Here is a 27,337-nt window from a genome sequence, read left to right on the forward strand (position 1 = left end):
CACAACCAGCCACATCAAAGAAAAAGACAGCGGAGGGAGTCCACACCTGGGCAGGGGAGTTGAGCTGTAGACAGGAAAAGGTGAACAGGCGCAGACTTGCTTACTTCTTTCTTTTACACAGCACTTGTTTATGCCTGAGTCTGTTAAGCTGAGAGCAAATAACATTTCTACTGAAAGTAAATACAGTACAAACTGATCATTTGGATTTTACTGTTGTTGGGAACATCTGATTATAGAAAAATGTACACGTGCACACACACACACACACACACACACACACACACATACACATACCTGAGTCCCAAAATTCTCAATTTTTATATCTTAGAAAAATGTCCGGTAATCAATATCATGTGATCTCGAGCGTGTGTGTGGGTGGATGGAGGAGTGGTTGGGCAGGTGTGTGTGTGTGTGTGTGTGTGTGAGAAAGAGAGAGAGAGAGAGAGAGAGAAAGAGAGAGACTGTATTTGTACTGAATTCCGGTCAGCATGCTGTGTGTCAAGAAAACTAGATTTGTGTAATGTGACAGCAGCAACAGGAACATGTCGTGTTTATGAGGAGAGTACAAATCACTTCTAGAGGCCTTTGAAGAGATTTACCCCCATCACCCTGTGGGGGGCTCTTAATTACCTCCACCAGTAAAGAAGACTAACCAAAGGAGGTCACGCTATTTTGAACTAAGATATCTCAAGTAGTAATAAACTGATGTCGTGTGTTGGACAGAATGTGAAAAGCTTGATGGGGGACTGAAATCGTCGTGATTTTTCTGGGGATCATCCTGTAGTTAACAGGGTTTCAGCTATATAGAGGGTTTCACACTACTGCACTTTAACTTGCTGCCTCTGGTCATTTCAGTGAGGGGAAGGCAGCAGAGGGGAAGCTGTTTTTGAATGCACAGGTTTTGCTCTGTTGCGCAGAGTTCTCAGTGTTGAACTTCTGGTTGCAGTCCCCTGAGTTTTATCAATCAAATAGAAGGAGGCGGTGTCATCATCAAAGCAGAAAGACAGCAAGATAGAGGAGCTGATAATGTTGTTGTCTGAATATCCACAGTTGTACAACACAGCGCCAGTAACTTGTAGGGTAGCCAGAAGAAAAACTGGGCCTTGGATGACGTTTCCACTAGACTTCAGATGACTGGAAAATTGTCCAAATATGTAGCAATCTTGGGTCATTTCAGTGAATTCTGTCATCCTGCTACAGTATGCAGCTTTTGGGGTATGATGTTGATGCTGTTACTGTGAAAGCAGCTTAACAATTATGCTAAGACAGCATTATTAAACATCAGAAAGATAATTAATTGATAGTGTTTCTGTTAAACACACTCTGCAAACTGAGAATAAAATGAAAAGAGCAGGGCTGCTCTTTGAAAGTCAGAGATTTGAATCATCAGTCTGTCATTTGACTGAGATTGCCTCATATCAGTCAGGTTTGTTGTTGTTGTTTTTTAGTCAATGTGCTGTGCAGTGCACTCTGTACTATAAGGCTACTAGCTAACATTATCTTCTCTCTTCAGGTAACTTTACAGCTCACAGTAAGTTAATACAATAAAGTCTGGATTTGTTTTGATATGTAGTGATGGAGAAAATGTTGTTGCACATTTGCAATCTGTTATTGGCGCCGTTAGCTTGTTTACTTTATGCATGAATGCCACTGTCACACTGGATGACTGAATGACTGCCTAAATCCTGTTCAAACTTTAGAACTTTACATGGAAAATACATGAATCATGGTATATTCTTATTGAACTGACAAATCTGATTTTACTTGATAATTCTGAGTCAAGTACAGCCCTAGAAAAGAGTATTAATAGAAAAAGGATGTGTCAGATTTAAATAAATGCAGCACTCATAAGTAATTATTAAAATGAAGTAAATAAAAGCGACTGCAAACCATTATAACTTAATCAGTAAAATTGGCAATCTAAAGACATACCGTTGTATTATGAGGTTCTAGTACATCTCATAACTTATTTTTTCTTTACTTCATCATTTTATCTGCATCTGGCTCTAAAAAGGTGTGTAGATACAGTCTGAAGTATGCTAGTGTGTTCCCCTTTCACACTGCACTCTTTAAAAAAAAAAATATATATATATATATATATATATACCAGTCTATATGTGGGAAATGGTAGATGCAAGATTATTTTCAGTTAATTCTTTGGAGTTGAAGGCTCTCTAATGTTCAAATGACATCCACCTTTATAATAAGGATTTCTGTGAAAATCAAATTTAGTGCAGTAAGTTGCCAAATCGATGCCTTTCCCACCTATTGTTTTTTAATTCATGTCAATTTTGGCTCTACACGAGAACAGTGTCACAAGGCTCTCTGCAGTAAAAATAACTTTCCTCATGTTCACATGTGTGTATGCTCTCGTATCGAAAAGTTACGGCCGCACGCTTACACACTCGCCACCAGACACGGCCTCTCACACATGCAAACAAATTCACAGGTTTGGGTTTTCTCACACATCTGTCCACACACTCCGTCTTGCAGCGGCTGTGTGTGTAAAAAAGCCAGATGAAATGCGGCGGTGTGTCGACCCTCTGACACGGCAGCACGGCCAGAGTTTTACAAACAGCACCCCAGAGGGAAGTGGTGACGGGCTGAGAAAATGACTGAAATGAAGTCTTGTCAGCTTTTTCTCCAGACACCTCCACAGAAGATTTATGTGTCATCTCATTATGTGCAGAGTGTATTCTGACTGGTAAAATGGACTTGCAGTAAATTTGATTTATAGTTTTTGTCACACGAACGCGGCCTGTGCCAAGATATTCCAGTGGGTGAATGTAACAGTGTAAGTCTTACAGTTGGACCTTAAATCATCTCTCGGTTGCTGGTTGAGTTTCCAACTATGCCGAGAATTTCTTCTACCCACAATAATGGTTCCAGCCTGTCAGTGCAATTTACACCCAACTTTGTTGTTACTTCATACTTACGTTCTCAAAAGGCCTTAATGAATTTACTGCACAGTGATTTATTTGCCATCATAGATTTCTCCATTCACTTGGCACAAATTTGAATTATTCTCTTGTTGTTTTTGCCATTTATCTTTCTTTATTGGACAATATAACTCAGAAAGCCTCCCACTATTGTCCCAGATTTACGACAAACCAGAGGACAGTATTAAATAAGCCGTTGGATTTTCTTTGTAGTGAAAAACAACCAAAATTGTCTCAGCTGGTGATGGATGCCTTGCTTACCATCAGTAAAACAATGCAGATGACTAGCAAACCAGTCTGAGCGATACATGAGCTAAAGCAACAGGTGTCTCTTATTTTTGCTTTAGGAAGAGAAATGTTAAGTTTTCTCTAAACACTGCAGCTGAAAGTCACACTGCCTATATCTTCTGAGCTGGAATCTGCCTTTTGCCTCCCGCTGAGTGTTTACACGAGCAGCCTGCAGTTGCCTCAATTTTGCAGCTGAGCACTAAGCTTATCTCCCCCTTCTCCCCCCCCATAAAGTCAGACTGTTCAGCAGTGGGGGAGCATATCCTGGATCCGGTTGCATCCTCTCTGGCGGTGGTCTCTGCAGGGGGACTGAACTGTGTAACCCAAGGGGAGGTAGAGAGAGGGAAAACTCCACAATATTTCTACCTGTTCAGTGCATGGGAAGATTGGGTTGAGGAGGAACCAAAAAATAACATCAAAGAACTAGTGGTCATGAAGGCAGACTTTTGCATTGCATCACATCGCCTTTGTCTTGGCAAAAAAGTTGCACTTAAATACACCAGCAAAGAATACAGTCGACGGGCAACTTGCACATATGTTCTGTCTGTGTGCGAGGAAATAAGTCCATACCTGCAGGTGCCATTAGTCTGTGATTGTCATTCAAAAAGGGAAACTGGAGGAACAACAGGACAGATTCATGACACTAGTTAGACAGTTAGCACCTAGAGTGCCCTGGGGATGACCTTTTTCTGTAGGCCAACCTTGAAGCTAATGTCGCCTTGGGTCTCTCTTCAAAAAGCCTACATGGGATTTTTCCATTGGAAGTAGCAGAAAAGAAAATCTGTGGTAAACTAAATGCAATCACCAAAAGGAAAAAGTTAGGCACAAAGGGTTATAAAAATATTTCTGCTTTGCCATGATTCAACATGCCAACAAGGGCAGACTAGCAGAACGCGACAGACGCTGACTGACGGCTGATTGACGGCTGACTGTCAGCTAACTGTTGGCTTGATGTGTCAGGGCCCTTATGGGCAAAGGACCCATCACAGGACCATTTCCCCATTAGAAACTGTTGAGCTGGTTCTTCATGATGTTGAACGGCTTAAAGCGGCTTTGTGTATTGGTCTCCTGGTTGTCATTTTAGCCCCTCATGTTCTGCTGTGGGCTTTAGTCTGAGCTCGCATACCACCAGTGGCTTTACAAAGAGACTGAAGGAGGTGCATTCTTCTCTCCTTTAGGTAATCCTTAAATCACGCAGGCTTCTCTGTTTTTGCTTACTTTCTTGGCCATTTCTTGACCTTTTCCATACCATTGCCTCAAGTGCGCCTGGGGAGTTTTTTCTTTTTCCAAGGCTCAGAGGGTGGTGGCTTGATTGATGAGTTGATTTTTATGATGAAATATTAGACAGGGCCGCTCAGCCATTATTTGATTAAGCCCCCCAGAAAAAAAGTGTATCCATTACCTCACCAGAGGCTGAGCCATGTTTGAAGTTTGAACCAGGAAACACTCCTTCAGGCCACTTGAACCTTTCATACTCTAATCTGCGGGGGAAATCTTCTGACACTCAGCAGTTTAACTCATTTAGATGATGCCTCTGTCATGGCAGTCCACTCACTCATCATCATCATCAACTCTGCTGATTCACATTTTTTGTGACTTGGAAAGTTGCATTTTCATGCTACAACAATGCCGTGAAAAAAGGAAAGTAAATATAACTTAATCTTAATATATGTTTTGTGTAGGTGTTGCAACTTAGAAATGACGAGTGAAATTATTTTGTTCGTCCTAAGTGTTTAGCAGCTTCAGCAAACAAAGTTATTCTGATGTAACTTGATCATCACAAAGAGGATTTTGCCAATGATAAAGTTAGATCTGCGAGTTCTGTTTTGCTAACATGTTAAAGAATATATAAATATGATTCACTAGTTTGTAGCCCGCAAAATACAGACATACAGTACAGCACAGTAAACTTGGTGTACTGAAGTTGCTAAAACTTGAAAAGAATGACTTAATAAACTTGCTATTTTTCAGTCAAAACAACTTCACAAGATAAGGTAGATTAAACATGTTTAATTGCTTCAAATAGTTTCTTAATTTTTAACTCCCCTGTTAAAGTTGAGTGTTGTGGGCATTGTTTAATGCTCTTTGTCTTTTAGAAGCAGCTTTTTAGAAGCAGATTTCAACATGAACAAATATATTTTATATTTCTCTGGGGTGTGTGGAGGCTGGACTGGGTGAGAACTGAGTGGCTGGATGAATGCTGGCATTGTCTACCGGGGCACGCACACTCACACACACACACACACACACACACACACACACACACACACAGACACACACACACACACACACACACACACAGATCCTCATAGCGTCCTCCTCGTTTGTGCTTTCCTGAAGATGTGAGGAAGATGTTGTGTTTATATTAAATTTTTGTCTGCTTTAGATTTAACACGTAAACACCACAACGTGTTCACCTTTTTTCTGATTTTCCAGTGGAAAGTGGAAAAAGCTGAATGCACCCACGCTCATGTGAGAGCAAGGGCAACCTTTGACCCCTGTCTCTTGAGTGGCTTGCCCGTAAATGTTTCCTTCAAATGTGTGCTCCTCGTAATGTTCCCCTCAGACGGGAAATCCCCTCATCTCTGGAGCCTTATGGGGAAAACGAGTAAAAGGTCTACAAGATTTCTGGAGTGGTTTGGTCTCATGTTATCTCCTCTGAGATAGTGGTGACTTCACAGACAAACATGTTAAAGGAATAGTTTGACATTTTTGGAAAAATGCTTAAATGCTTTCTTGCAGAGAGTTAAGCTGGAATTTTGTCTCTGCAGGCTGCAGTTACAGGTATGTTAATGGGTGTAATTTGGACAAGTGTGTTTCTTTTATACTTGTTACACTGTAATTTGAGGGACAGAAGTCAATATTTAGGTGACAGTGTAAACATCCCACAATATTCATGAAACAAATGTACATAATTTTGGATTTAACAGTGTAAATGGGTGAGACAGTGCAACACATTTTCATTTCCAGTTGTCACAAATTGCCATTTGGCAGTAGACTTTCGCATGGACATATAGATGCATATAGGTATCCTCCTGCGTCTGCTGTTGACATTCAGGGATGCCACAGCCAACGCCTGGACCTCAACAAAAGCACATGGTTTAGAAAAAACATTCATATGGAAAGCGAACCCCGGGCTCAAGGGTAAAAGTCAGGGGTTTTGTTGAACCCATCCACCACCCCTCCTGCCTGCTTGATAAGAGCCTCCTCCAAACTCACATTATGCCGTTAGAGCCAGAGTTTTAACTTGATGCCATTCAGTGGTGTTTGGCTGCGGCAAGTTGTGTCCAGCTCTAATGACTGATATTGTAATTCACCCGACCAGTGGCGTATTATACTGTAACAAACTGTTAAAAATGGAATTTGTGCCGAAGGTTATATTGCAATGACAGCAAGCATGACGCTGAACAGCAGATATGTTTATCCCTCCTATGCTCCAGTACTGGGGACAGCTGCTCAGGCATCCGGGTCAAAAAGTGATAAATTGGGTTCGTAAAAAAAGGTGGGGGGACTACAAGGCAGCGGCCTTGCAAATAAGTCCATTTTTTTACATGGCGAACTGTTCTTTCAAGCAATTGCAATATAGTAGAGGTCTCTGAGGAAAAGCCTGACTAATAACATTTATGGTATCCCGTGTGTGCTCCAGTTCCAGTCTGTATACACCTTCGATATACACACCACATCCTCAACCAAAGGCAAAGTTAGAGAGACAAAACCCAACTGTTAGCCACATTTCAGATTTCTGGGGCCAGTCACAGTGTGTTTTTCCAGTTTTGAAAAAGGCACCTTTATGTGAATGGAAACTGTTTGAGTGTGAGATCAGAGGATTGTAGCGTAAAAATAAGACGTAGGTCAGTGCAGCTGTTTTTAGAAGTCTCTTAGAGAAAAGAGTGTGTGTGTAACTGTATTTTGGGCAGGAGGGAACGTGAGAGAGGTGTCGGGAGGAGGGCATGTAGGCGGCAGGGGAGGAGGAAGACATTATAGGTGATTTTCCACACCGTCTGCACTGCTTAAAACGTACACACCTTGTGTTTTTGAGGTTTCCACACAAAGCTGGCCTTGTGTGTCCTGAAACTGCCCAGGAAGCGAGATCAGACATGGGAAAGAGTGTGATGGTTGACTAAGGATACAGTAGCTAATGTGGTGTCGGATGGCCTTAGGATAGCTTAGAGAAAAAGGTTGGGTTGTCTCTCAGCGTTAACTCTTAATAAAGTTTAACTGGGCTGTCACTGGAGATGGAGAGGATAATGGAAGCAGTCACTTCCCTCTACAGCCAAATGATGTCAGCCAGAGGGCAAACACAACTACAGATGTACAAACAACAGGTCAAGTTGCCTGATCCAGATTAGCTCATAATAGACGTACAGTGTGTTTTGATAACTAATAGATTCTGGATCATAAGTGCCTGCTCCACATTTTGGGTTCTCTATGAGTTCAGGCAACTGCGGTCATTCACTCTTTTTTCCTCCTAATCGAAGCCAGCAGCTTTAGAGCACACAGCTCTGGCACGCAAGTTCGCTCCAGCGTACAGTGGCATTATTATTGTTCCACTTCTGTTTTCTTTTCGATGTACAGTCCCTGCCTGCCGGCCACTGATGAAATGCAACTAAGTACATTTACTCAAGTAATGTCAGCTTTAGTTACACCAAAAACAGTTTATACAGGTACAGATACAATAGTTAGGTGATTAATCAATCAGACAATTCAAGGAAAATGAAGTACCAACTATTTTATAAACATTCAAGTGTTTTTTTTTTAGTCTTATTAATTTTGAGTGTTGGTTTGTTTCGTTTTTTTCTTTAAAAAGGTTTTTTTTTTGTTTTTTGGATTTTTTTCTGGGGTGTTTTTTTTCTAAATCTTTTTTTTTTAATCATTTGGGGTATGTTTTTCTTTTTTTTTTTAGTTTTTTAAAGATTTTTCTGCACAGCACTTTTAATTTTAATTCTTTACCTATATTTTTGTGCTTATACCTACTTTTACATAAGTACCATTTTCAAAGCAGACTTGCTTGTAACAGAGCATTTTCATTGTGTGGTATCAGTACTTTCACTTATGTAAAGGATCTGAAATCTTCTTCCACCACTGTTGCTGGGGGTTTTATTGAGATGGATGATGGATGGAGGCCGCTGAAGGACGGAGTGAGGTCCGTCATGCCTCCTGTGTCTATCATAGAGTAATGAAAGAGGCTTTTTAGCAGCGACAGTGCGGTGAGGCTTTTTCAGGCATTCCTTTGACATGACCATATAGGAGGAACACGCTTCGGCCCAGGGTGGGGTGAGGACGGGCAGAAAGAGGCCACTGTGCAGAGCTGTCAGCAGGATAGACAGATGAGAGGAAGAGGGGCGGTGTGATGGAGAGAGCAAGGAGGAGATGGAGGGAGGACATCAAGGTGGACAACTTTTAGCCATGACATCACTCAGAGGGAAGGCTCCCCTTGTTTTTCTTTTCCACAGCATGTGCTTAACGTGTTAGCCGTGTAATGTACACGCTGAGCGGCTGGCTGGTTTCCTGACTGGCGTGGCAAAAAATTGAGTCACAGTCCAGGTCTTGTGTTAAAGTGTTATTTGATTTTGCAGCAGAGTGAAAACAAACCCTTGTCTGGTTCATTTAGCTGAGATTATCAAATGACTAATTCACACCTCCAGTGTACAGTGAAGACATTATGTGGCCTGTGTGTACAGTAAGCATGCGCTGAAGCAGCTTTTTGTCCAACAGAGCTACTGAGTTAATGAAAGACTTAATGATGGAGAGGTTAATTTGTAGAGGCTGTAATGTTTTCCTGTCCAATTAGTGTCACACATACATCATGAGCACCTTTTGCCTGTGTGTATTTCAAGTTTGAGTGTGTGTGTTTGGACATACGTGCAGGTATTTGAGTTGACTACAATGTCCTCTTCTTTATCTTCTGTAAATTCCCCTTAAGGCTGGTATGATAAAGGTTTTGACATATTGTCCTCCAGAAGGGATCTTCCAGTGTAAAGACTCAAAAACAGACACAAGTCGTTTTCCAGACTTCCAGGAATTTCTGAAGTTCTTTGAATCGTCAATCAAAGTGCTCGCTGTGTGCCTTTGAAACGAGCCAGAGTGGAAGGAAGTGGGGGCGCTTGCCTCATGGGGAGCTAATCAGCCATTTAGACAAACTTTCCTACAGCGAGCTCCTCGTGCAACCCGTTCTCACTCCCTATGTGCCAGGCGTTGGTGCCAATACCTCGCCTCAGCATAGCTGCTGCAGATATCACTGGCAACAAAATGCTCTGTTTGATAGCAGTAGTTTGGTTGTATGCAGCTCTTATTGCTAGGCAAATGTAATCTCAATCCTTCTCCTATTTGCTAATGATTCACAAGTATTGTGAAATAGTCTTGATCCTCCTTCAAAACAGATGCTCATAAGTGCAAGCCTCTAAATGTGCCATATGTTTTCTCAAGCTGGAAACCCATTAATTTAATGACCCTTTAACGAAAACCATAAGACTCACATTGTCCATGTGCGACATACAAGTAGAAAGACTACTATGAATTGTATGTCAGTACGCTATTTAATAAGATTTAACAAGATAGTTAAATGCATTAAATCAATGCCAGTGCTGCAACTAATTATTTATTTTCATTATCAATTATTCTGCACTGACTATTTTCTCAGTTAATTGATAAATGTCTTGGTCTGTTGACCATCAGAAAACAAAGGAGACCACAATGTCCTAGAGGACAAGGTCATGTCGTCAAATGTCATGTGTGTCCAACCAGCAAATATTCAATTTACTACATTGAATAGTAAATTCAATGTAGTAGAAAAGCAGTAAATTCTCAGTGTTTGACAAGTAGTTGCTGACTAATATTTTTTTTGAATGACCAATTGTTGCAGCTCTAATGAATAAAATACCTGTATTTTGGCATCAATACTTAAATCATTTGATTTTTTTTATTCAACAAAATCCAAACTTATCAAACTTTAACTTTTGTCTTAACACAAGTACCCTCAAAAGCCCTCTATTCTGTGCTTCGAATACAGTTAAAGTGGCACCAATAAAGTTTTGAGTTTTGATATGCAACCCTTGTAATAAACTTGCAGCCCAGCAAAAAGCAACAATATAACTTAAAGTATCTCTCAAGTCTTGACACGATTCAGTTGATAAACTCAACCACAAACGTATTCTCTTATCATAACATTCATCTCATGTTGTGTCTAAACTGCTGAAATGTTTGGTTCGATGTATGCATTCTTAATTTGCTTTTGAACCACAGATAGATATCTACAAGGGAAGAACGCAAAGAACGCCAAATACCCTATCTCCCAAAGTTGAGGGTGCAGTATACGGCATTCAGAACATTAATTTAGTGGCAAGCTACGAATATTCATGTCTCCACATGCTAGCTAATTGCTGCTGCTCTGCACTGGGCACTACCTGCACTGAGTGAGCACGGTAGATACAGATGTGTATGATCACTCTGTTAGCACTGCTGGCATTGTTGACAGTATTGGCTGTTAGCACTGCTGATAACACCATCATGACCCATGGTGGTGGAATAGCATTGTATCAAAAGTGTAGCACCCACTAAATGTAATTTATAATGTGCCGTACTCACCGACTTTTTTTCATAGTGTGAGAAGTCCGCACTGATGACTTGGTCATTTAAGTCATCAGTGCAGATTTTTTAATGTCATTATGTAGTTCATATTATATGTATATTTGTGCAATTTGTAGTTATTATTTTATAGTACAAGAAATCTGTATTAGTCACTGCATGAGGAACTTTGTCACTTTAAAAATGTAGTTATTGTGAATAAATACGTAGCAAACTGCATTGCAAAATGTGGGGACCAAAACATTCACAGCAGTACACTGCACAGTTCACTGAATTACAAAAAAACAAACAAAACTGCTCGACATTTTTTTTTTAAAGATATTTTTTGGGGCATTTTTGCCTTTAAATGATAGGACAGCATGAGTGTGAAAGGGGGAGAGAGAGATGGGGCAACATGCAGTGAAGGCCGATGGCCACTGCAACAAGGACACAGCCTCTATACATGGGGCGCTCTATCCACTGAGCCACCAGGCGCCCCCAAAGCTGCATGACTTGAAGAATCTCAGTCGACTTGGCGGTCTTTAACTGATGATTAGAATCTGCAACTTTCAGGAGGCAGTCCTCGTACTTTTGATAAATTAAATACACTAAACTAAACTCTCTGGTCCCCCTCTCCCCGCCACCACTGGCTTCCCCAGTGGCTGTGAGCCAACCCCTGTCCCCAGCTCTGTCAGCACTGTTACAGTTGTTAGGTCAATGCACTGCTAGTCGCTACCATTTTGTCTCAGCCACCTGCCTCTTTGCTCATGACATCTGAGGTGAGTGCAATGTGAAATAATGGCCCGGACTATGACTGCTGTATATTATAATGGGTTCTTCCTTTGCCCATGCCTTACCCTTCCACTTAGTTTCACTAAAATCAGGCCCATAGTTTTGCTTTTATCTTGCTAACAAACAGACAAACACACAGACTGAGTTAAATGCATGACCTTCTTGGTGGTAATTATGTGGCTTGTTTGGGGGATAAATACCTGAGAGACAAATATGCATGAAACTTTCCAGCTCATGACACATTTTAGTGACAGTTGCTATTGGTTTGGCCAGAAAAATGGCTCCTGTGTTTACAGAAGAGTAAATATTATTCTGGTTTAAACACTCGGTATTGGTATAAACAGACTCAGTGTTCCTCATACGGATTGCCAGGATGCTGAGGGCCCAGCTGTGCAGCAAATATGTTTTTCCTTGTGTTTATAAGTCCATAGTGTCAGATTGGTAAGAGCTCTTGGCAGTTATTGTCTTTTTTTACAATACAGAGATCCAAGTTCCACTTAAATAAGATTTAACAAGCATTATTGTCTCTCTATCCTCTTCCTTTGAGACTTTGACATTTAGCTTCAAACACATTTTGTTGTATGTCTGAAAAGTCCCTCTGCAGTACATTCCTAAACAACTGTTTCACATGGACCTTTTAGAGCAGACACCACCTCACTCACATTACTGGCCTGAAACCACTGCTGGCTGTATAAGGATGTTGTTATCCTGTATGCAGATGTTTCAGCTGGAAAAAGTTCAATGCAAAGTTGTGCAAGGCCATACTGTACTGCAGGTAGCCTGTAATGATTTAATGCACCTTTTCAGGAAGGGTCAGTCAAGATTTAGTAGGCTGAAATGGTTTATTTAGCTGCAGTCATATGACTTTTTTTTTCTTTTCTTTTCTTTCTTTTGGAGCAATTAGCACTTAACTAGAGTTCAGACTAAAAATGGCTGGAATGATGTGCATGTGGTGCAATAGGCAGTGAGAAGATAATGTATGGTCTCGGAAGTCATACATGTGTTTTAAGGGTCATTAGATGTCAAAATTATCATTTTATCTTCTGTTTGATAATAATGAGGAAAAAGAAAATGAGGAAAATGGACAAAATTTCAAAACTTTCAAAACTCCATGACTTTTCAAGGACCTAAAATATTGTTTTTCTATACCCTACCTGCCTATGATTGTAATTTCAGCCAGCAGCCATACAAGGAGGGAGAAACAGAACGCCGGGAGAAAAATTTAGAAACATATGAAACAAACCTCACACATCGAAGCATGTTAGTGCTGCATTACATTGACAGCTACAGAAAATAAATTTGCTGTTACTTTCAATGTTTTTCCCCAAATCCATGGCTTTTCCAGGCCTGGAAAATGTGATTGTGAAATGACATGACTTTTCCAGGGTTTCCATGACTGTGGTAACCCTGTAGAGCGGCTGCGATCTGTTGATACATGGTACCTATTTAGATGTGCTACTCTGCATGTTCTTACAGTTTTCGTGGAGTGAGAAATCTTTGCAGTGGGAGCATTTTTCAACAGGGGATATCAGTGAACTCAAGCAAAGATGTTGTAAGACAGAATCAAAATATGATCCCCTTATTCTTACAACACACCTGGACCTGTTAGTAATTTTTGATAGGTCAGTCAGACTCTATCCATTTGTGCGACAGTAACATTTTTGACAAGGCAGCATAAATCGACACCGCACCACTGCGCACTCTCTCTTCCAAATGCACGCTTAGATACCGAACTTTGTTGAAGTGGGTGTGCGTTAGTTTCCCTACAGTTACAAAAATTGTTCCGACAGCCCAATGGAAGTCTTTTGTAAGAAAGTTGTGGGTGGAGGGGGTTTTTAGATACTGTTCATCCACACGTCAAGCTCTTTGGAAGCAGTAAACTGACGCCGACCTGCACCAGGAGGTCTGAAGGACTCTCTTTTACTTGTGATTCCTCGCTGCATGTGGGCGTCTTCTGATTTATGGCAGCTGTTTGTGTGTCCAGTGTTAACCCTTACACTAACCTCTGTCTACTTCATTGGAGTTTCCTAACCTCTTGGGAGCTGTAGGGACTCTTTGAAGCAGCTGTTGCCAAGTTTGACACTCGTTGACCACTTGTTGCCAGCTCCTCTCTAATTTTCTGGGTGGTAGTTCTGCCGCTGACAGATCCAACTGTTTCCAGGCTCATTCGTTGCAATGGGATATGTGCTTTTTGTCACAACATCATTTCTGCATCTGTGGCGCCAGCCCAGGCCTATTTACATACCTGCGAATCGAGTAGGAGGCCCAGAGGAGAAAGGCATGCAAATGTGCGTTTGCCTTGGCACTCCTCAGTGCCCACATCAAGAGCGCACCTCTCAGAGTGGCAGGGCGGTCCAGCAGCTCGAACACAGGTTGCTGTTTAGAGAGGAGGGCAGACTGAGGGCTCAGATTGAGTGGTAGTCATTCACCTCCACAGGTGCTCCTTTGAAATTTATGTGAAAGGAAAAAATGTACTCATGTGGTACAAAATGTACACTTCTTAGTGTGTTCAGGGATTTGCTTTTAATGGCAGCGTTTCAGGGCTTACTGTGAGTTTAAATCTTGTTCAAATTAATGTCAGAGTTCATTTATGGAGTTCAGATCAAATACTCATGTCATTTAGTACTAGCTCAATACAGCTGATCAGTCGATCAATCCATTAGCTAATTGGTAGAAAATTAATTGGCATTTTGATAAACATTTAGGTCATTTTCTTGTTTGTTTTTTTGTGTTCTTTTTTTGAGTAGTTGTGAGTTTTTGGTATGTTTTTTTTTAATTTTCTGAATTAGGTTCTTTGGCTATTATTCTAAAAAGCACTTCAGTCATTGTCTTTCTTTTCTTTTTTTTAATAGTTGTGAATTTTGGAGGTGTTTTTTTAAAATTTCCTGAATTGGGTTGGCAACATTGGGTACTTTTACTTTTCATACATTAAGTACATTTTTCTGATTATACTTACTTTTACTAAAGTAACATTTTTAATACATGACTTACTTTAAACAGAGATTTTTCACAATGTGGTATTAGTACTTTTACTTCAGTACAGGAACTCAATTCTTCCTCCACCACTGCTATTATCATCTATGTCTGGATCTGTGGTATTATTAAGTTCACATGGAAGTATGAGGAGAAGTGGTGTTTATGTTTGCAACAGGCAGATCTGTTTTCTTACACTCCTATGGAGAGAAGGAGCACAATGACTAAAAAAGCTTTTCATAGAAAATAACCTACTTTCATAGTATCCATTTCCCCTCTGTGGCAGACGCAGAGGAGACAAGTTATTTTGATGAACCCACACGTGACTGTTTCTAGGCTGCATTGTTTTCCATTACACCATTCAGTATAACGGTAATCTCACTTTAAACCCATGATTGATTTCTGCTCTGTCATCCTGAGGGGGTGTTTTAACCTTTCACTCTGTGCTGTTTGATAGATGAGCATATGTTTTCAATTCAGAACCTCCAAGCCTGGACTGTTTTGGGTTTTTGACAGTTTGACACAGTGCTCATACTCCCAGAAATCCTCCACGTTTGAATTATCTGTCTCCATAAAGTAGTAATGACCATTTTGTACGTGTGAGCTCAGGTGCTGTTAAATATGATCATAAATCAATTATCATCCAAGTGTGAGTTTGCACTGAAACACACAGTAGATCTGGTCTTTTTCCTTCTGCATGACAGTTCCAGATAACTCATGGAGAGGATTTTTTTTTTACTTATCTAATGGAAATTTCAGGGTTTAGTCATCGTACATTTGTGTAAATAAAGAGTTCCTCCAAAAACATATTGTTAGCTATTACTGTGAAAACCCCGTGATAAAAGAGGAAAAACACAGTGACCCTCCCGTGTTCAAGGCTTCCCCAGATTTTGGGATGTCTAGTCTAGGGACAATAGATCTGGCAGTGTTTGACCACAGCTGTGTTTGTGCTGGGATGGCGTACTGGGGTAATTCCCCTCTCCCTCCAGTTGACCCTCAGGCCTGAGCCAGGTTATCCCTGAGGGGCCGAGGGTGGCCAGAGCCAGAAATGATGGAGGCAGGTGAGTGCAAGTTTGTGGCTGCAGACTTACCCCTTCCTTCCTTTGTGCATCACAGTTGCTGTGATCTGTTTAGTCTCCGGGAGTCTGGACTAAACATATCAGCAGATGGTTATCAAATCCAGTAAAGCTAAGACGACAATAGCGTCTTTAAGGGGGATGTTCTCCCTGAATAACCTTGGGGGAGACTTTGTCAGGAATGCAGCAGCAGAGGACACATGATTGATCTGGGTTGTGTGCTCAAGGTTGCGCCATCAGTTACAGAGGAAAAAAAAGAAAAATCCACCCCCAGATACACTTACACTGATTTCGACAGTGTCTAATGCACTCCACGTTTTACTGTGTGCTCAAGTGTTGCAACTGAATTTTTGGCTTACCCAGCTTCCCTCGGCATGCAGTCTATTTCTACTTTACTTGATAGTGATTTACAGCTGCGTATTTAGTAAGAACTCAGTCAGCAAGTTGGTTTTAACTTGCTACATGTTCGAATGTGCATGTGTGGTTCGTCGCTCTGTGTTTCATCATTCAGTTCTAAATATATGACAAACTCAAGACCTCATACACCCATTTTTAATGGTTTTCACTCTATTAGATAGGCATTAGTAGCGGTTATTACCTTATTTATGTAGATCAGAAGGCTCCTGCCACACATATTTATGTTCAGAATGCTGGTACAACATTATTAAATGACCACTGACAAAAACTAGCAGCTATGTTAAGTCACAAAAACTACTCGGTTATGGTTAAAAATTGTTCTTATTTTGTCTTTAAACACCTGGGTTTGATGCTTCAGAAGTTATTGGAAACACAGCCAGAGGTCACGAAAAAAAACACCCACATTAGGGGCCTGAAATACTAGTGGAGACGCCTCGATGTCTTGTCTTGTTTTTTTTTGTTGGTCTTGAACAGTGGTCTGCAGTTTGGCAGCTGTCTCAGCTCAATCTCAAATTAATATCACTTTTGCACTGGAAATTTAGCAGCATGGCATCAGATATTCTATGTTGGTCTGGTAATCCATATGAATAAGAAAAGTAATTTGCTCGATACACACGCTACAAATATTCAATAAGAATCAGGAAGTATCTGTTCTGTTGACTGTCATGATGTTTGAATTTTGTTCTTATTCAGTATTAAATTTGTTCTTAAGCTGTTAACATACAGTGTGTCATAAAACATGTCATGCAGCACACATGAATGGACAAGAACACCTTTTATGTGCCACTCACCTACCCGAGCGTTCTGAGTGCGTCTCCCGGTGGCTCTAGCCAGGTGATCTGACCAAGAATGCGCTTGACGCCACATCAACTCTTTGGCCTTTCACGGCTAACCGAGCATGTCCAGCTGGGCTTTTCTCTCCTGCCTCTTCTGCTACCACATGAAAGAGACCCAATATTGTCTCACAGGGAAGTCATTCTTCATAAAGAAGTGGGTTGTTTGTGGGAAAAAGAATTTCTGCTTCTTCAATGAGAGCAGACTTTGTGTTTTATGAAGTATTGTGCAGACTTTGTGGGAACACAAAGTACTTTCTTTTTGCATCTGTGTAGGTCTATACATTCAGCTGTGTGCAGAAAAGATCACTTTCCCGAGCCTTATCTAGCTAATTCATCCCATAAACAATACAAACAAAATACAAAGGTTTTCATAATAGCAAAAGTAAATCAATGCTGAGCAGCAGAACAGACAGCTGAGTGTGTGGAGGAGGCCTGTCGAAGTCAGTTATGATTTTGGCAGCAGTGCCAGACTGACCGTCTCAACTGTGAAACACTGGAGTCTGCTTTACATTTGCACCTGTTGGGAACATGAAGGATTTAAATAAATGCTGTCATGTCTGTGAGATACTGAGATAATGTTGCCGCAAGAGATACTCAAATCCTTCACAAGAGAGCGAGCTCTGACTCCAACCTTGTCTACTTTTACCGCTACCAATCTGTGTTTAATTTTCTCACCATGTCATCCTCCTATTTGCTGCTTAACTCACTTTTTCCCAGTTCAGTTACTGTCAAGCACAATGTAACTATATAAATATTTTTTATCAGTTATTTATGATGTTCATGTGCTGTAGAGAGTGAATGGAAAAAGGAGAAAAAGTAGACATGCAACAAGGGTCACAGGGCACCATTTATCTTCAGCAGTCTTTCTTTTGAGTGTGTCTGTGTTATGTTCATGGACCCATTCAGTGAAGGCTTATTGTGTAAGTTGGTTATGCAGGCGGCCCATGTTGAGGCTTGAGCTTGATTAGGATCTTATCTGATGAGGACCAGGCGGCTCTGATGGTCGAGTTCTTCCCAAATGACGTTGAGGGATAACAGAGCATCTTAGAAAGCTACATGATAACTTGCACCAGATATCTTTGATCTCTGAACTGAGGCGTTTGTTTGCTGTGTAGTATTGTATGCTGTGTAATAGAGTAGAGGTTTACATATTTTAGGTGTTAAAGGAATTTGATGGTCATGGTTGCGAAGGGGGACTATAACTACAATAACTTTTCACTTCTTTTTTATTACTTTACACCTGTGTAGCAACTAAATGTGGAGAATAGAGTCGAAAACAAGAAAGCTAGAGAACCTCAGAAAGATATTAAATTCAGAGGTGATTGCCACTACAGGGAATATTCTACTAAATATGTCGGATTATGAACTTGTTTTTAAATAAGTCAGGGCCAATACTTGTAAAGATGGACAATGCATCTTTCTCCCACTGTACAAAAAATCATTGAGAATATCCCCGATACGACTGCTGCCTTCTTACGTCATCAAAACGTCACATTGTCCCGTTGGCTCACTCTTTTATGCAAAGATTATATTTATATATTACAATGTCCAAAATCTAAGAAAATGTCTTGTACAATATAAATGTATTTGCCAGCCCTAATGATGTCCTGATAAGCTCCTCTGGGCTTCTTATCGCTTTGTGCCGTTTTTTAATGTCCTCTTGTATGGTTTTGATGTGTTGAATCATTTCCTATGCGTATCATATATCAACTCTGCTACACGAAACATCCATTAACTGCAGCATAATGTCAGCCCGTCATTGGTATCGGCCGATATTGACTTTCAAATGGAATATCAGAATCAGCCAGTATGCTGATTTCTGCCGATATCACAAACCGATTCAAAATGAACATGTACAAAACATCAGACCTAAGTTGAAGTATTTTTCTTATTTTGCACAATGAATGAATATAACATACACTACAAAGCATTGTCTTTGATGTCTCTATCTGCTGGTGGGACATCATGAGAAGAGTATGCATAATATGATGTTAATTCCACTACAGAAGCGACTAGATGATTTTTAAAATTAGGTATGGAAAAAAGTGCATGTTCAGATATCAATATCAATTATGGCCCAAATGAGTTATTATATATCAGCATATCTGATATCATCCCTACTATTAACATATTCTAGTATATGTAATTACCCAGTTTGTAAAATGTACTTTTTCTGTCATTCCCATTTGCTAGTCAACCAACTAAAAAATAACAGCTGCTGTCTTTCATCCTTTTCATCTTCAAGTCATTTACACAGGAAGTCAACACTGTATCAGTATCACTGACAAACATGGGTTGACAAATGCTTCGTTGCCGCTCAGTGTTTGTCTTATCTTGCCCGCAACAGTTAACTGTCTCTTCGCTCTTGTGTTTATGTTAGATACATTTCTTAGGGAAAGGCTTGAATGACTGTGGTGATTATTTCAGTTTAATCCTCCCAACATTCATCAAGTTGTTATGCCTTGAGTGCAAAGACCTCATCTGTCTTGTTAGCTGTAATAATGACAGCTCTCTCTAATGACAGGATGTGGATGGGAACAGTGCGTTCCTGTAAATCGGCTCAGTTCTTCTGTTTTCTGTTAAATCTAAATAAGAAATATTACTTCTTTCAAGTGGATTGCAGTTGATTTGCCAAGAATCACTTTTTTAGGAAACGGTTGAATGCACTGTCGTACTTTGGCGAGTAGCCTGTTCATCCTACAGGAGCCGCTTTAGAGGAACAGCTGCAAATTATCTGTTTTTCCTTATCTTTAAAAAGCAGTTAAACTTCAGACTTCAGTCAGCTTCAGATTCAGAGTAATGAGAACTTTGGTAATTTTTAAGCACGGACCTGTCCATCTGTTTACGTCGAACATTTGTCAATAAAGGTTATGAAAGAATAACACACTTTATTATGTTGGAACTAAAGCAAACACGTTCTTCTTGCAGTTACACTTATTTACCCTGTAATGGCTGATTTTAACTTTAACTAACTCTTTTTTAGCTGCACAGGTGAATTTGTATAATAACAGATTTTGGAATAGTTGTGCAGAAAGCTCAACTGCAGTGTTTGAAGTTTCTCTTTTCTTCTCTCTGTGTCTCTTCAGTTGAAGCAGTCTGACAAAGCAGCGGCAGCGGCTCACACTTATTTCCAGGCCAACCCAGAGCACGTGGAGATGGGTCAGAACCTGGAGCAGTACAAAGACCTGCAGGGTGTTAAGGAGGAACACTTTGTGGACCGAGAAGCACGGCCTCACCAGGTAAGACAGGACATAGATACAGGTTAACTTTTTGGTTATTTCTCACTCTCTCTTACCTTCTCATGCCTCTCACCTACTGGCACTATCACCTGAGCATGTTTCAGATAATCAGTGTGACCTGCTGCCATCTTTTTTTCAGTCCTGGCCCTAAGTAATGGGACTACTTTTTCTACTTCACTTCTTTTCTAAAGGGAAAAGTACAGCTGTTGTCACTGTATGAAGGGAGCTTTGTGTTAATGGTTCTTGCAGTTTAATGAGTGGAAACTCATTTAGGCCTTTTAGAGCTGGTTGCAGTGAAGCCCTGAATACCGAAGAGTTTTGGATCCTTTGTACTCTGATTCATTTACAGTTTTTTTTTTTTTTGTTGTTTTTTTTTTACCACTTTTCACCCCCTCTCACTTCACTCTCTGCCCATCTATTTTCTCTTTGTCTTCAAGTCAAGTTTGTGCTATTAACTAAAGTATGACACCAGAACAGTGACAGTAAGTTTTGGCATTGGAAATTTTCTTTATGTCATTCTGTCAGTCCAGAGGAGATATTCTCTCCTTAGTATGCAGATGCACATAACGCCTCCCCTTAAATCCCTTGTCTCCATCACTCAAAACAGTGACAAAAATTTGAAAACAGACACACAAAAAAAGTGACATGACAAAAAAATCAGAAGATTTGAGAAATGCAAAAATTATGAAAATAAGATAAAATTATTTTAAAATTATTATTTTTATTATTTCTTTTTTCATCCCAATTTTATTTTCTATGCCAAATTTACTGTCCCTGTTCTAGCTCCACAACACAGATCCTTGTGGAGACAGCTACAAACTCAGTACAAATCTAATTACTTTAAATGAAAAATTCAGCCCCAAATGATCATTTGTGTATCAATAACTGTTCCTGTGTTATGTTGAATTCAGGAAGAAAACTTTATTTTCCTCTCATTTTTCCATGGTGAGCGAAGAATCCAAAAACAGAGAAAATTCTTGATAAACTAAAGTCATATGGGATTGCAGTTGTAAGCTCAGTTTTTAAGTACATGTGCATTTTTGCTAAAACCATAATATTTATGATGCATCGTGCACAGAAAAGTTGCGCACCTGCCCTTTTTATGTCAAAGTTCTAAAATAGTATATGGTTTTGGCAAAACATGCATCTGTTAGGGAAGTGAGTATGCGGCTGGAAAAATGAGTCTTGCATTATATTGCACAAATTGTATGAGATTTTATAAACAGATGTTTTGATATAGTTTTGCTGTTGTTAAATGCTGACACTTATGACTTCAATTTATCAAAATTGTCTCTGTTTTTGGATTCTTTGTTCACCGTGGAGGCATGCGAGAAAAGCAAAGTTTTTCTTTCCATATTCACTGTGACACAGGGTGAGTAACTGATACGTGAATGATCAGTTGGCAGGTGAAGTATTTCTGTAATGTGTCATTCATAGCAACTAAAACATTAATTACACTTGAAAGCACTGGGGCGACCTCTGGCTCACCTGGTAGAGTTTGTGGCCCATATAGGCTGCATGTCCTCCCCCTCTCTCCCCCCTTTCCTGTCATTCTCAAGCTGTCCCACAATAAAGGCAAAACACCCTCCACCCCCTTAAACTTTGAGGCATGACTGATAATCTGTAACTTCCCTTTACGTCTTAGTCAATTTTTTAGAGGACTATAAATGAATGTTTTTTACATTTTATTATAAATGTATTCAGAAAAAAGTGACAGTGCTTCCTGGAAATGGTTTGGGTTAACCAACCTCCATCTTCTTCTGTTTATTTCAAACAAATGATCACCGCTGCTGCAGCAAACTTGATGTGCGCCAAAGGGCTCATAAAAACTTTTATGAACTGGTTATATGTTTACTTTAAGTCAAAAACAAATATTTGCTTATATATAAATGTCAAAGATAAGTACTACCATCAAACCATAAAGAGCTTTGCTGAACACTGGAGGTCATAAATACTCATCCCATCATTCCTCTCTCTCATGATCCCCTGTCTCTGCTGGATCACAGCGCTCCTTCACAGCAGCAGTGAGGCTGTATGATAAAGGCGACTATGAAGGAGCCATCGTTCTGTTTGAGGAGGCTTTGGTGGAGTACTATAAAGCAGACACGGAGTGTCGGGTCCTGTGTCAGTGGCCCCAGAGGTTTGAGGGCCATGACTACCTCCGCTACCGCTACAGCCTTTATGAGCTTGTTTCAGGTAAGAGCCAACATCTGAATCCTTGCACAGAAACTGTTGCTGCCATGCATTTATCCTCAAGTAGCACAAAAAATGTTCCTGAGTTGCATATTAAATGTGGATAACCAGGTAAATAAATAAGGCCATATACATATATTGCATTACAGAAAAACACATTTTCCTCTCACCTCTAGTGCTGTTTGTTACTCTACATTGTTTTGGTGTGACTTGCAAAGTGTTGGAGATATTGGCCATTTAGATGTCAGTCTTCTCTTGAATATAATGGAAGTCGACGGCACTGGGCTTGTGGTGCTTTAAGTGCCAAAGAATACATTTAACAAACCCAGCAACAATATTCCTTTCCAGCACCACAAGGCCAGTGTCATCTGGTTGTAAAGTCACAAGGCAAACATTTCTATGGCTGATATCTCCAACACTCTGCAACTCACACCAAAACAATCTAGTTAAACAGCACTACAGTTAAGATGTAAAATATTTATTTCTGATTTTGGGGAACTGTCTCTGTAAATCCCAGCATTAACATGGACATAATATGGATGTGGGATATGATTTGTTGGTGCAATTAGCTGTATTTATTTTTGAAATTAGCAAAATCAGAGAAATACTGAACTTTTTACAAGCTGCTAGTTTTTAATTAGGACCAGGTCTTTGTTTTTTAGGTTTGTGGTTTAAATTATTTACACCCCCCTATGTGTGTTACATCTACAACAACATGCTAAAATTAAAAAGATGTTGATATGATTGCTGGCATTCATTTAAAAACTCATGCAAATACAGAGAGAAAAGTAAGGTGACATCAGGCTTCGGGTTTTCAAAGTTGTTTTAGTGTAAATATGACATTGTAACATAATGACCTCCATGCAGGGCAGTGAAATCTGTTCTTTGCCTTCTAAAAAACTCCCGTGTTCATTTTTAGATACACTGTCTGCCCCTTGACAGTAGTTTAATAAATCCTGTCTACAGTTGACTCTGAAAAGTCCCAAAAGTCCTCAAAAGTCTTAGATCGAAGAAATTAGATTGTTTAGTGGTGGAAAATTTTCTCAACTTATCGTGACTTTTCTACCAACATGTCTGACTGTGCAGCGTGGCACTGAGCCCGAGCCGGGCTTTGTTGTACTCAGAGCCTGGGGATGCTTAGACAAGGCCAAACAACACCCTCCATGCTCACTAGGTGATCAAATCTCCCTGGCAGTGGCTTGGCACTGGATGGAAGTTGGCACTGGGTCAAAGGGCAGACGAGGGATGACAGCCGTTAAGAAGGGAGTTGTGTTTTATGTATTCTTATTAAGATGTGGCAATAGAAATATTCAATCACGGGGCATCGTGGTGGCCTACTAGTTACTGTCAGTCTTTGTGGAAAAACGCCCAAAATGCCAAGAAAGACTTTAGAATGATGTAAGATGTAACTTTTTTTTAGAAAGATGTTAATAAATTTCTATGCAAAAGCTTCGGAGCAGATTCATAGGTACAAATCGAGTAGAGCCAGTACAGTGAAATCTGTGGTTGCTGTCCAAATGATTTAAAAAATAACCATATAGAATAACTCAAGGACAATCGTCCTTAGCCTCGCTTAGAGTCGATGTGTTGAGTGATATTCTCTGAGCTGGGCTGTGTTCAGTTTCAGTCCTGGGATTTGGTAGACATGCTCTATTACCATCTTCAACAGTCCTGGAAAAAGGCCTGAATCGAAGCCAGGATAGCAGCCCGATTACACCCAAACCCACACTGAGTCACTACAAGACAAACCTTTGCCTCTTTTTGTCTGAATTTAACCTCACTTGACCTCCTGTCTTCACCTGAGGGCTTTTTCTTGGCATCTTTGCTTAATGGAAATTTCTTGTATGTTTCCACTCATTTATTACACATTGCAAATGTTACACAGGGGAAGTCTCTCCCTTCTGGTGGACCACCAAGGGACCTTAGTTTGGGAAAAATATGTACCAGAGCCAAGGGCGAGGCACTTTTTGTGAAGTTGTCGCAAATTAAATATGACAAGTTTAATAAAAATCAATCCTCCAAATTTTAGCAACTTCAGTAAACCACGTTTACTGTGCTGCTCTGTATCTGTGTTCTGCTGGTTGTAAACTAGTCGATCATATTCGTATTTTCATAAACATGTTAACAAAATGGAGCATGCAGATATCCTGACTTCATCATTGGCAAAATTCCTCTTTGTGATGATCAAGTTAAATCAGACTAACTTAGTTTACTGAAGCTGCTAACACTTTAAAAGAACAAGGTCATTTCAGTTGTCATTTTTATGTTGCAACAGCTGTACATTATCGAGTAATGCTGCTAAATTTTTAGTACACTTAACATATAGATATAAAGCAAAAATAAATCAAGATTAATAGTTATATTTTATGATCCTTGTTCAAGGCAATCGGTTTCCAAGATAATTAATAATAATTATATAAATTATAATTATAAGTAAGATCATCTTGTCAGATGTTACAGTGCACCATTTTACCACATCATACCACACATAGCCATGAACCGATATCATAAGGAGGCATCATCTGGCTCGTAAAAGTGTGTAAAAGTGCTCGTGTGTGTGTGTGTGTGTGTGTGTGTGTGTGTGTGTGTGTGTGTGTGTGTGTGTGTGTGTGTGTGTGTGAATGCGTAAAGAATGTAGACAACTGTTTCCAATTTTATTTATCTATTTTTTTTATTTCGAGTAATATGCAATTTAATACCCTAGGGAAATAATTCAAAACCCATCGGAGGGAAATATATTCATCATTTTTTGGGAAAACTGCACCTCTCCTAGTCTCCATAGCTCTGTTTTCTCTTCCTCTCTCTGCTGCTCTCTGCGTCTCAAACACAACAGAGCAGTTTGACGACAGAGGTCACTGTAAGACAGTTACAGCTCATCCCAGCAGCAGCTGGCATTCATGACACTGGCAGTTAAAGAGAGGAGCCTCAGTGGTATTTCATCCCCAAGTTTTAGTCGTAAAGTTTTAATGACCTTCGTGAATAACGAGCGCTAAACTCACATTTTACATACTGTTATTATTTTATCTTGTTTACAACCTGGTGTGGAGCCAAGTCAGTTTTTTACTGTCTTCCTGCAGAGAATGGGGCATGTTTGATGTGGAGGGATGTGTGTGTCCACAGCAAAGCGCCAGATCATAATTATGCCATTACGCTGTTATACATACACATCTACTCTGGTCAGTGGTGCCTTTGATGACACGAGTCAGGCCTTTCTCTGTGGAAATTGAGGCGGGTTTTGTGCAGTAGCCGCAGCTTAATTGCTGACAAGTGTGCTTTGTCTCAAATACATTCGGCTGGGTTGCATAAACACAGAAAAGATGACTAATTAGTTTTGGCCGTGCTTTGTTTTACTTACAATCAGGGGATTATTTTCCATAGCACCACTGTAGTAGAGTCTGTGATTATGATGTTTATTTATGTTAAGATGTACATATGTATTTTTGAGAGTAAAATAATCTGTTACGTGAATTTAATAAACGAGAAAGTATTTTACAGAATGGCTTCCTCGTGTAGCAGTTTAGTGTTCAGAAGAAAACCTTTACAGTCCTGTTTTATTCTGGCCTGAAACATTTCATATCTCTGTTCCTCTGAGACTCTTGCAGATATCGAAACAAACCGCAACTCAGCTATGTGAGGGTGAGGAAAGTAGCATTGCAGCTGCTCACGAGTGACCTCACTGTATATTCATGCTCAAAACACACACAAGCATGCTATCATCCACTCTACTGGCTCTTCTCCTGGGGCTCGACATAAGGAAATGATATGTAGCGCTCTGTAAAATCTGTTGCTCCTCAGGTGGTGATGAATTTGCCGATCTTTCAGGGAAGACGACATGATGAAAAGCACTTTACTGTTCAAAAGAGAACAACATTAAGTTGATCTACTTCACAGCGACAGAGAAAAACATGATGTTGGACATATTTGATTTGATACAGCTCATCAAGTCGTCCTCATTCCAACGTTTTTTCCCCCATAACAGAACTACACCAAATCTTGACGAAAGGGAACAAAAAACACCATTGATGCACTTTAAGAGTAATTTTCAACATCTGTTTTATATACAATATTTTCAGACACGTAATGTTATGCTCTCGTGCTCAGTGGAGACCTATATAGCACAAACTTTCTCGACTATTTGATGTAGCTTTGATCATATGCCTTAATGCCAAACAGGTCCGTCTGTACTCCATGCAATCAGTGTGATGAGCTGTTGCAGTTAGTTTCCATCACATTGACTGTAATTCTGACAAGTAATTCATTATTTTCAGCTGTTTTCTCAAGTGGTCCTTAAAGCTGATATCACACCAATGATGTCAGCGGAGTTGATGGCTTTGGGCACGAGACCGTAATGTAATGGTGACCATATTGCATCAGTGCATTAAATTTGCAACAGACCACACAGACTCTTTTAACTGACTCAATAGGTCCAGTGGTGTTAGACATATAGCAAACTGTAACTGTGGTGTAAACACTATGTACTGGGAGCTGGTGGCCACTGTTCTGGTTTTATGAAAATCAGATAAGGTTTGAACTATGTTGAACTGCTCAAACTATTGTTTTCATTATAAAATACAATATATGCAATTATGCAGTTATTAAATGAAAGAGACCATATCTTGAACTGTTGTAAAACTTTTAAGACCTTTGATTATAAAACACTAATTATTTTCAGACATGTACAAATGCAGTTTCAAAGAAGTGAGGTGCAAATGTGAACCACTTTTTAATTTGTTATTTTTTATGCCTCCAGTCCAGCAACAGCCGAGGCCAGAGGCATTACATTTTTGGGGTATCCGGCGGTCCGGCCCATTTTTGTGAAAGTGATGTCCTTAGAATACCTTGAGGGAATTTCTTCAAATTTGGCACAAATCCATTTGGATTCAGCAATGAACTAATTAAAATTTGGTGGTCAAAGGTCAAGGTAATGATGACCTCATAAAACCTGTTTTTGACCATAACTCAAGAATTTATACACTCAAATTTCACACTAATATCTAATAGGAGATAATGATGAAGTTCTG

General features: G+C 39.9%; 1 protein-coding gene across 1 annotated transcript in view; it reads left to right on the plus strand.

The window, feature by feature from the left end:
• Positions 1-27,337, plus strand: part of p3h2 (prolyl 3-hydroxylase 2) — a 75,219-nt gene that overhangs the window by 33,507 nt on the left and 14,375 nt on the right. The window contains exons 2-3 of the mRNA XM_042516497.2: positions 19,971-20,123; positions 22,130-22,319. Coding sequence (XP_042372431.1) covers positions 19,971-20,123; positions 22,130-22,319 — 343 coding nt within the window. The remainder of the gene's footprint in view (positions 1-19,970; positions 20,124-22,129; positions 22,320-27,337) is intronic.

The sequence above is a fragment of the Plectropomus leopardus genome, chromosome 5 (genome assembly GCF_026936395.1).
Source record: "Plectropomus leopardus strain MGB_pleo_1.0 chromosome 5, ASM2693639v1, whole genome shotgun sequence".
In the NCBI taxonomy this organism is placed as follows: domain Eukaryota; kingdom Metazoa; phylum Chordata; class Actinopteri; order Perciformes; family Serranidae; genus Plectropomus; species Plectropomus leopardus.